This window comes from Salvia splendens, chromosome 6, assembly GCF_004379255.2.
Source record: "Salvia splendens isolate huo1 chromosome 6, SspV2, whole genome shotgun sequence".
Classification (NCBI taxonomy): Eukaryota; Viridiplantae; Streptophyta; class Magnoliopsida; order Lamiales; family Lamiaceae; genus Salvia; species Salvia splendens.
Genome location: NC_056037.1, coordinates 35,436,199 through 35,447,642, shown reverse-complemented (window position 1 = coordinate 35,447,642; position 11,444 = coordinate 35,436,199). Strand labels below are relative to the sequence as shown.

General features: G+C 44.4%; 1 protein-coding gene across 1 annotated transcript; it reads left to right on the top strand.

Moving 5' to 3' along the window:
• The first annotated feature begins 10,514 nt into the window (after positions 1 to 10,514).
• On the top strand, positions 10,515 to 10,985 carry LOC121809194 (alpha-1,3-arabinosyltransferase XAT3-like). Its single transcript, XM_042209734.1, has one exon. It carries the CDS (start codon positions 10,515 to 10,517, stop codon positions 10,983 to 10,985), a length of 471 nt encoding a protein of 156 aa, XP_042065668.1.
• The last annotated feature ends 459 nt before the right edge of the window (positions 10,986 to 11,444 follow it).

Below are 11,444 nucleotides of genomic sequence, written 5' to 3'. Positions count from 1 at the left end.
ATATCATTATTTTTTTATTTTGCACAACAATTAATTATACTTCAACGCATGAATCATATTTCAACATCTCAATGAATTAAACTTCTGTATAACAATAAATCACACTCTATGACATCATTGAAACAACTTCTTACACAACAATGAATGATATGCAGTTGTAAGTATAATACAAATTACAAATTACAAATTACGTTTGATTTAATAAGAGAGTTATACGAAATTGAAAAGTTTTGAGATATTTTAGAAGAGGGAAAATAGGTACACCCTCTTATGCGAATTGTCATTTGTAAAATGATCGAATTACCCTACATGCAATAATAATTAAAATTGAGAGAGTTATAAAATTTAATGTATTGGAATGTTTTATAACATAGTAGTAACACATTTGACCTTTTACATTTTTCGAATGCAATCTTCTCTCTAAGAACAAGGTTTTTTAGTTCTCATAACTAATTTATTACTAATACCTATAGAGTTTAAGGTGTTTCTACGAGGAAATCATTTTATCTTTAAACACCTTACGCCAATCTAAATGTACCAGCACATGCTTATCTTCTTGTGAAAGAGATGATATTCTTTGACCTCGATTTATAATTTCATTTGTTTATTCTTTTTGTTAAAATTTGATCTAGTTAGAATCTCAATTTTGTTAGAATGAGAAGAATCTCAATTTTGTAAGAATGAGAAGAATCTCAATTTTGTTAGGCCTATTAGAAACTATATTATTGTCCCGCACTACTTGCACTTATTTCCTTTCTGGGCGTCCCAGGTTATTTGCACTCTTTTCATTTTTAGTAACAATTTATACCTACAGCCGTAATTGTTGACTTTGTCTATTACTCATTCCTTAATCTCCGTGCCCAAAAGGAAAGGTGCGAGTAGTGCGGGACGGAGGGAGTATATCATTAAAATTTAATGAAAACACCTGCGGATGGAAACGTCCACAACGGAATGGTTTCGTTTATTTTTCGCCATCTTGAACGTCATATTTTTAATTGTATTTTTCACTTATTGGAATTGTCTATTATTAGTTAAAATTACTTCACTAGTAGTAACATTCTTGTTGGATTGTCTAACCACGTATAATTTTTAATTGTATTTTTCACTTATTAAAATTGTCCAATATACTATTGATTAAAACTACTCGACTAGTAGCATTCCTGTATCATTGCGTAACCGCTTGTTAGGTTGTTCGTCATCTCACACGTTTAATTTCTTTTGATAACTCAATTGTTAGAAAGATTTTATTTATGCTAATGAAAATATGACAAATCATACTTCATAATTCTTATATGACTTTTATTAGTATTGACCGCCTAAAAATAAAATCAAGTGGTGATATCATCCTCCTGTTAATTTTTTATAAATTGCCAATAGTAAATAAAAGGAATGTGATTGAGTGACAAGAGACTTGTCCATTATTAATTAACTAATGATTAAGGATTCAATTCCTATTTTTTGAGTATGAAACAATCTTAAATCTTTAAATCAGATGACCTACCTTTTGAGATGCCTACAAATCAATAAGTAGATACACCAATGAATTCCGCTTAATCTAATACTAAGCATGAATAACGCTTTATGATGAATAACAAATTTGACTTCTCAAGCCTCTTTAACAATTTGTAAAGTAAACTCGATCACTAAGGAAGGTCCTCTACAATTTGCATAATCTTAATAAGATTCCACACTTCCCTATTTCCCAATTAGATTATAAACATATTTAATCTAAATTGCAGATAATTCAAAAGGCGATATTCTTCAATTGCACCCGAATAAATAAAATACACTATTATAGGAAGAGTGACCATAATGAAATCATAATCCTATATTCATGTGAAGAGAATGAGATGTACATTAAAGGGAACGAAATCGAAAATCCAGAGTTTCAAGTCTTCATTCTTATTCCTCATTTCTTAAACACAACATGCTGTGAAAATGGAAAAAGATCAGAAGAGGAAGAAGCTTGTTTTTCGTCTCAATACATTCATTTTACTACTTTCCTTGCCTTTGCTCTTCTTTGGTCTCGATTTCGTATTCGGGCTAAGAATTTCCTTCGATCAACATTTTTCCGGCGGCCGAACCGCCGTGAAGAAGGCAGTGGATGAGAAGGAATTCATTAAATTTCATCTATCAAGATTAGTTCGAGGTATCTACACCTTTCACAACCTCTCTGTTTTTTTAAGAAGAAATGCTCTGTTTTGAAACAAGGGAGGATCGTTTTTCATTTTTTTAAAGAAGAATTGCTCTGTTTTGAAACAGGGGAGGATCGTAGGAAACTTGATGACACGGGCTTCGCCTGTGACACGGCCGTCCACTCCGTCCACTGCGTATCGACTAAACCAGTAAGAATCGACACACGGAACATGACCGTGTACATACCCTCGGGTGAGGACTCGCAGAATGAGACGTCTATTCGGCCGTACGCGCGACAAGAAGACTTACCAAAACCGATCTCCCCTGTTCGGATGATTTTGTATGGCAACAACACGGACCCGCCCCCATGCGAGTTCCACCACCGCCTCCCGGCCGTGGTGTTCTCCTCGGGGAGCACGGGGAACGTGTTCCACGAGATTAACGAGATCATCATCCCCTCTTCATCACCACCATGCAGTTCGGGTCGCGCGTGCTCCTCGTCGTCGAGGACTACAAGCCCTCGTTCGTCGCAAAATACCACACCATCCTCTCCCGTCTCTCGTACCACGAGCCCATCAACCCGGCCAAAAACGCTACAGTCCATTGTTTTCCGTCTGCTGTAGTCGGGCTAAAGTACCATGACAACCTGGCACTGAATGCCAGTGACATCCCAGGAGGGTACAGAATGCCAGCATTCCTGATGGGTCGGCGAAAATTTGATGTTAGTGATGAATGCAGGAAAATGGCAGATCACGACACAATGAATTTACGTGGTTCGATTTACTGAGGTAAATCTACGTCCACGGGAAGAAAAGAGGGCAGAGTTGTATTGCTTGATCTGTTTTCTACAGCTTACAATACAGACTTGCTATTTTGTATTTTATCTCTAGAGATCGAGAGAATGTCCCCCTATCTATCTGATCTAGGTTCTATTTATACAAAGGACCAAGATCGTGGCATGCAGCTATTTACTAGGTAGTGGATGTCGTGGAGATCGTGGCGATCTTGCATGGGTCCACTATCCTGCATGAGTTAATGACTGCTTGACACCACTAAATAGATCGTGGGTGTAGTGGAGGTCGTGGAGGTTCTGCATGAGTCCACTATCTCCCAGTTCGGTCGAATACTGAGACCGAACTGCTGAATTATTGCCGAGCAGCTTTTGCCGATCTGAGAGTAGAGCTTGATGCCGACCTGAGAGCAGAGTTTGATTGGTTGGCTTTTACCGAGCTGTAGGCTGGGGCCGAACTCTTTGGTTGTGCCGAACTGAACTCTTTAGTCATGCCGAACTGATACTCTTTCTTGGGCTTTACTGCTGTTGGGCTTGTTTAGTACGTACTCCATCACTACCCCCCCGGAAAGCGAAGTGAATTAGTTCGGCATTCTGAATAAAGGTACGGGGTAAGTTGATGTTTGTCCTCGGTCTTATGAAGTGAACTCTTCTTTGACCGGACTCGTCTTTGGTCTGATGAAATAAACATCTTTGACTGGACTCGTCTTTGGTCTGATGAAATAAACATCTTTGACCGGACTAAGCTTGTTGTCCTAATTTGGCGAGTTTTATCGCTCGGATCGGACTTTCCGTTGTCCTAATTTGGGGATCGGACTTTCCCTTGTCCTAATTCGGCGAGTTTTATCGCGTGGATCGGACTTTCCCTTGTCCTAATTCAGGCAAGTTTTATCGCGAGAATCGGACTTTCGTTGCAGTTCGTTTCAGACGAAGTGCTTGATTTTTAAGCCGAATTGTGGTCTTGTATCCTCTTTAGAAGCTTTGACTTCACAATCGTTGGCTTATTGCAGTTCGTTTCAGACGAAGTGCTTGTTTAAGCTGAATTGTGGTCTTGTATCCTCTTTAGAAGCTTTGACTTCACAATCGTTGGCTTATTGCAGCTCGTTTCAGACGAACTGCTTGTTTAAGCTGAATTGTGGTCTTGTATCTTCTGTAGAAGCTTTGACTCACAATCGTTTAGCTTGTATATGTTCTAAGAAGGGGATCAGCCTTCGAAAAACAAGATACCTCAGTAACATTTGTAAGAGACGACACGCACAGAGACAGACAAAACGCATATAGACAAAACGCACAGAGACAAATAAAGACCAAGTAAACCAAATAAAGCACATTGACTGAACAAGACTCAAGACTGACTGACCGGACTGTCTCTTACAAATGGAACTTTTTGAGGTTGGAAATGTGCCATGTTCGGGGTACCTGTTCTCCTGACATGTGAGCCAATTTGTAAGACCCTTTGCCGAGGACTTCTGACACCCGATACGGACCTTCCCATGTGGGTTCGAGCTTGCCCAGCTTTTCTGCTCGGCTTACTTCGTTGTTTCTCAAGATGAGATCTCCCACTTGAAATTGTAGCTTCTTCACCCTTTGGTTGTAATACCGGGCTACTTGCTCCTTGTACTTGGCTGCTTTTATGCATGCCAATTCTCTTCTTTCTTCGGCAAGATCTAGCTCGGCTCTCAGTCCGTCGTCATTCATTTCTGAGGAGAAATTTAGAGTTCGGGGACTGGGTACGCCGATCTCCACCGGAATCACGGCTTCAGTGCCGTACACAAGACTGTACGGAGTTTCACCGTTGGAGGTTGTGGGTGTAGTTCGGTAGGACCATAGGACTTGAGGGAGATTTTCTACCCATTGTCCTTTGGCTTGTTCTAACCGAGCTTTTAACCCTTTCACCAGGATACGATTTGTTACCTCCGTTTGTCCGTTTGCTTGTGGATGAGAGACCGAAGTGAACCGCTGTTGAATATTCAGCTCTTGGCACCAATTCTTGAACGTCTTGTCGGTGAACTGAGTCCCGTTATCCGAGATGAGGATGTGGGGTATGCCAAATCGGCACACTATGTTCTTCCAGACGAAATCCAATGCCTTCGAGCTCGTTATCGTAGCTAATGGTTCAGCTTCCACCCACTTTGTAAAGTAGTCCACGGCAACGATTAGGAATTTCATTTGCCGAGGAGCTTGAGGAAGTGGTCCCACTATGTCTATGCCCCATTGCATGAAAGGCCAAGGGCTTTGCATAGTGAATAGATCGGTCTGCGGCATCCTTGGGATATTTGCATGGATTTGGCACTTCGGGCATGTCTTGACGAGCTGCACTGCTTCTTGTACCAAGGTTGGCCAATAATATCCCCATCTTAGAACTTTTTTAGCTAAAGCTCTAGCTCCGATGTGGCTGCCGCACGATCCTTCATGAACTTCTCTGAGGATGTAGTCCGTCTCTTCTGGTCCTACGCACCGCAATAACGGCTGGAGGTAAGACTTTCTAAAGAGGACTCCTTCATGAAGTTCGTACCGAAGTGCTCGGCATGTGATCTTCCGAGCTTCTCTCTTATCCTCGGGCAATTGTCCTTGATCCAGATACTGCAAGATCGGCGTCATCCAGTTCGGCGAGCTGGATACTGAATGTACCTCGGCTTCATCAATGCTTCGATGCATTAATTCTTCCGCCTTTGAGCTCGGATCTGAGGCCAACTTACTTAAGGTATCTGCTCGGCTATTTTCCGCTCTGGGAACGCGGATTATCCGAAAATAGGAGAAACTTCGGCTGAGGTTTTGCGCTTTGTCCAAATACTTCTTCATTCTCTCGTCACGAGCTTCACTTGTACCCAACATGTGATTTACTATGACTTGTGAATCACAATGGACTTTGAGAGATTTGACGAGCAGACTTTGCGCTAACTGGAGTCCGGCTAGGAGGGCTTCGTACTCGGCTTCATTATTAGTAGTGGGGAATAGGAACCGAAGTGAGTAGGTTACCTCGTGTCCGTCGGGAGCGACGAGTAAAATACCAGCTCCACTTCCCATCTTGTTTGAAGCTCCATCTACGAATCCGCTCCAGCAGTCTGGCGGCTCTACTTCGGATTCCAAGGGCTGTGCTAGTTCGGCATTGGCAGAATTTTTCTGTTCGGCAATGACAGGGATTGCTTGATCGAACTTGGCCTCTGCAAGAAAATCTGCCAAGGCTTGTCCCTTGATGGCTTTTCGAGGTAGGTACTCGATTGAGTGTTCTCCCAGTTCTATGGCCCATTTGGCGATTCTGCCTGATGCTTCTGGCTTGGTCAAAACTTGCCGAAGAGGCAGATCGGTTAAGACGCATACCTTGTGAGCATAGAAGTATGGCCGCAGTCTCCTTGCTGCATTTACTAACGCCAGAGCAATTTTTTCCAGAGGTTGATACCTTGTTTCTGGACCTCTTAATGCTCGGCTTGTAAAGTAGATGGGAAACTGCTTTAGGCCTTCTTCTCGTACAAGCACCGCGCTAATGGTTTGATCTGATGCCGCTAAGTATAAGAATATTACTTCGGCTTCGGTTGGAGCAGAGAGAATAGGAAGCTCGGCTAGATAACTTTTGAGCTCGTCAAAGGCCTTTTTCTGCTCGGCTCCCCACTCGAACTTTGGTGCCTTTTTCAACACCTTGAAGAACGGCAGTTGCTTTTCGGCTGCTTGGGAAAGGAATCGATTCAGTGCGGCTAGACATCCGGTTAGCCTTTGCACGTCATGTATGGACTTCGGCATTGCCATGTTCTGAACGACTTGAACTTTTGAGGGGTTTGCCTTGAGTCCGTCCTTTGAAACCCAACAACCCAGAAACTTTCCCGAATCTACCAAAAAGGTACATTTTTGGGGGTTGAGTTTGAGGTTGGCTTTTCGGAGCACGTTGAGAGTGGATTTGAGGTTGTCTTCGTACTCCGAAGTGCTTTTGCTTTTGACAACTATGTCGTCGACATACACTTCAACCTGTTTTTCGATTAGGTGCCGAAAAAGCTTGTCTACCATCCTTTGATAAGTGGCTCCGGCATTCTTTAAACCGAATGGCATCTTTTTATAAGCGAAAATGCCGAAATCGGTAATGAAAGCTGTTTTCGGAGCGTCACTCTCATCCATCAACACTTGGTGATATCCTTTGTATAAATCAAGAAAACAGAAAATTTCGAAGCCGATCAAAGCTTCTACTTTTTTATCTATATTCGGAAGGGGATAGCAATCTTTAGGACAGTGCTTGTTTAGATCGGTAAAATCTATGCACATCCGCCATCCTCCTTCTTTTTTCTTGATCATTACAGGATTGGCCACCCAGGAAGGATATTTCACCTCGAATAGTACATCCGCTTTTAGTAATTGGCGGACTTCGTCATGGATGACTTGGCTTCTTTCTGCCGCAAAGAGTCTTTGCTTCTGTTTTACTGGCCGGATTGAAGGATCAATATTTAACCGATGAGTGATTACCTCGGGGGGCACTCCGGTCATGTCCAACGGAGACCATGCAAAGACGTCTTTATACTCCTTGAGGAGCTGGATGGTTTTTTCCCGAAGTAGAGGCGTTCCCGCGAAGCCGATCTTAACCGTTCTGGATGGATCGTCTTCGTACAGCTGAACTGTCATCGAGTTCGGCTCCGGTATGACTTCGGTCATCGCCTCTGACTCCGGCTGCTGTGATTGCTATGCTTGATGGTGCCGATCTGACTGCTCGGCACTTCTAAGCGCAATTTGTAGACATTCCTTTGCTCTCTTTTGGTCACCTCGGATGACCGCTATCCCTCCTTTAGTAGGGATCTTGATGGTGAGGTGATAAGTAGAGCAAACGGCCCGAACTGTGTTGAGCCAGTCTCTCCCCAGGATGATGTTGTACGGGGACCGAGCTTTCACCACAAAGAACTCGATCATCGTATTGGAGCTTGTAGGCGCTTTTCCCACCGTGATCGGAAGGCTGATAATGCCTTCAGGGCGGGTGTCCTCCTGGGCGAAACTTTTCAGAGGAAGTGGAGCCGGACTAAGCCGAGCTGGATCCACTTCCATTTTATCGAAACATTCTTTAAAAAGAATGCTGACTGATGCTCCTGTATCCACAAATACTCTGTGGATCAGTTTGTTTGCCACTCCGGCTTGAATGACAATAGCGTCTTGGTGAGGAGAGATGGCTGGGACGGGATCGGCATCTGAAAATGTAATCACTTCGTCTTTCTTCAGCCTTTTATGTGTTGGCTCCTCTTGATTGGAACCTCTGCGTTCTGCTTTTAGGGACGACTTAGTCTTCCCGGCAGGGAGAGCATCAATAGTCTGGATTACTCCATCATATTGCGGCTCGTCGTCGTCTTCGGGATCCTCATGCCTTTTCGGATCCTGAGGATTGCAGTTCGCACCTCTCTGCCTTTTGTTCTTTTTCGGCTGCTTGCTTTGGTATTTTTTTAACGTTCCTGTTTTCACAAGAACATCAATACCTGCAGCCAAATCTCGGCACTCCTCGGTATCGTGTCCGTGGGCTTGATGGAAGGAGCAATATTGATCCTGAGGTCGCCGCACGGCTGATTTCGTCATCCGCTTTGGCCTTTCGAACATATCGGAATGTAGTTCGAAAATTTCCGCTCTTGACTTGTTCAGCGGTACGAACTGAGCAGGCGGCTTCTCGGGGTTGAGACGGGGTCCCAATCTGTCTCGCACCGGAGCCCTTTGAATTCTTTCAAATGGAGTCCGGCGAGGATGCCCCTGATCGCTATGATCGGGCTTCCTTCTGTCTCCTCGGGACGATGAGCTGTCTAACGACCGTTTGCGACGGTCTGCCTCATCGGCCCGGGAGTACTGGTCCACAATGTCCCACATTTCCTGAGCTGTCTGCGGACCGCACTCAACGAGCTTCCTGTAGAGAGCTCCAGGCAGGATTCCATTTTGGAATGCCGAGATGACAAGCAGATCGTTGAGATCGTCTACTTGCAGGCATTCCTTGTGGAATCTTGTCATAAAGTCGCTGATTTTTTCGTCGCGACCTTGACGAATAGAAAGCAGCTGAGCCGAAGTGATCCGGGCTTCCGCTTTCTGAAAGAACCTCCTGTGGAAAGCATCCATTAGATCTCGGTAGGATCTAATGCTGCCTTGAGGAAGGCTGTCGAACCACCTTCTGGCGTTCCCGATGAGCAGCTCGGGGAACAGCTTGCACATGTGGACCTCGTTGAGACCCTGGTTCGCCATGTTATATTGATAGCGTCCCAAGAAATCATGAGGATCCACGAGTCCGTCATAGGTTATCGACGGAGTTCGGTAGTTCCGCGGCAAAGGAGTTCGGGTGATATCGTCCGAGAACGGAGTCTTTAATGCTCCGTACATGGCGAACCCGACATCTCTTCGGTACGGAGGAGATGGAGTTCTCCTGTGGTTCCGGTACCGAGGAGGAACAGGAACATGTCGGGGTTGAGGATTCTTTCTCCTGGAAGACACGTCACTACTGCGGTAGTGACTTTCATGCCTAGATGAGGAGGGAGAATCCGTCGTTGTCTTCTCCGGCTGTTGGCTCTTCTGCAGGAAGGTTAAGAACTCCTCCTGCTTCTCGGCCAAGAACAGCTTGACAGCTTCATTTAAATCGGGCTGCTGGGAAGACTCGGTGCGATGACTCCTGGAGTGGCTTGTTCCTTCTTCGTGAGAACCGGAGGTAGATGTCTCCCGAGGCCGTTTTTCAGACCTGCGAGCTGGACTAGCTTCCTCACGGTTATCACGAACGGTATTATGGGTGTTATGTGATCTGGTATGCATTTTTTTTGGGTGGAAAAAGGGTCAAAAATTCGCTTTATCACAAATTTGGTTCTTCGTTTCCCACAGACGGCGCCAGTGATGGGTCGGCGAAAATTTGATGTTAGTGATGAATGCAGGAAAATGGCAGATCACGACACAATGAATTTACGTGGTTCGATTTACTGAAGTAAATCTACGTCCACGGGAAGAAGGGAGGGCAAGATTGTATTGCTTGATCTGTTTTTACAGCTTACAATACAGACTTGCTATTTTGTATTTTATCTCTAGAGATCGAGAGAATGTCCCCCTATCTATCTGATCTAGGTTCTATTTATACAAAGGACCAAGATCGTGGCATGCAGCTATTTACTAGGTAGTGGATGTCGTGGAGATCGTGGCGATCTTGCATGGGTCCACTATCCTGCATGAGTTAATGACTGCTTGACACCACTAAATAGATCGTGGGTGTAGTGGAGGTCGTGGAGGTTCTGCATGAGTCCACTATCTCCCAGTTCGGTCGAATACTGAGACCGAACTGCTGAATTATTGCCGAGCAGCTTTTGCCGATCTGAGAGTAGAGCTTGATGCCGACCTGAGAGCAGAGTTTGATTGGTTGGCTTTTACCGAGCTGTAGGCTGGGGCCGAACTCTTTGGTTGTGCCGAACTGAACTCTTTAGTCATGCCGAACTGATACTCTTTCTTGGGCTTTACTGCTGTTGGGCTTGTTTAGTACGTACTCCATCAATTCCGTACCTTCCTGCGCGCCACCTTTAGCCTGCGGTACGCGCATGTGTCGCAGGTACCCAGGCCGAGGCTGGTGTTTCTGTCGCGCACTGGCACGAGGAGGATCCTCAACGAGGACGAAATGATCGACATGATCAAGGACGCCGGGTTCCAGGTACTCGTGGTTAAACGGTCGAAACTCGCGTCGAACATCGAGAAATTCTCGCGGCTAATAAACTCGTGTAGCGTGCTGCTCGGCGCCCACGGCGCCGGGCTCACGAACGAGATATTCCTGCCCACGGGAGCCGTGATGATCCAAGTGGAACTTCTCAGCACCGAGTGGGCTTCCAACACGTACTACGGCGACACGGCCCGAGCCATGGGCGTGCGTTACTTGCGCTACCGGATCGACCGCGACGAGAGCTCGCTGGTTAAGCTGTACGGCCGCAACAGCTCGGTCGTAACCGATCCGGGATCGGTGTTCATACAACGTGGTCTCATACCAGCGAGAATTATATATCTTGATCAACAGAATGTAAGAATCAATCTAGCTCGATTTAGGGAGACGATCGTTGAAGCGCTTAGTATTGTTACGGATTCATTTGCTAGATAATACTATGATTGTTTTGGTCATAGTTAATTACAAAGGATTGAGTTTGTCATTGTACATACATACATAAGAGAATTGTATTGATCACCCACTAAAATTGGGCACATTTTGTTTTCATTTGTTATGATTCTCTGATTTCATCAAAATTGTATAATACCAAATGTGAGATTGGTATGTTACATAGTTGAACTGATTTCATGTTGTACTGAAGTTCGTAGTAAAAATCGATTGGGAACGATTAGGATCTTATTATAATTGAATATTGATTAATTTATAATGTTGGGGTTATGTATGTGTTAGTTATGTATAGACTAATCAAATGCAAACTAATGTAGATACATTTGGTGCAAGAGATGCATATTACCATATTCCCCTAGTGAAAGAGAAAGGATGGAGAATATAAGAGTACACGAGCTATGGCTTGTAAAAGAAGGGCATCATGGGAAAAGTCTAGATTCATAC

What these genes read in the sequence shown, in the direction of transcription:
- LOC121809194 (XM_042209734.1), top strand. Translation starts at nt 10,515, where the DNA reads ATGATCGACATGATCAAGGACGCCGGGTTCCAGGTACTCGTGGTTAAA.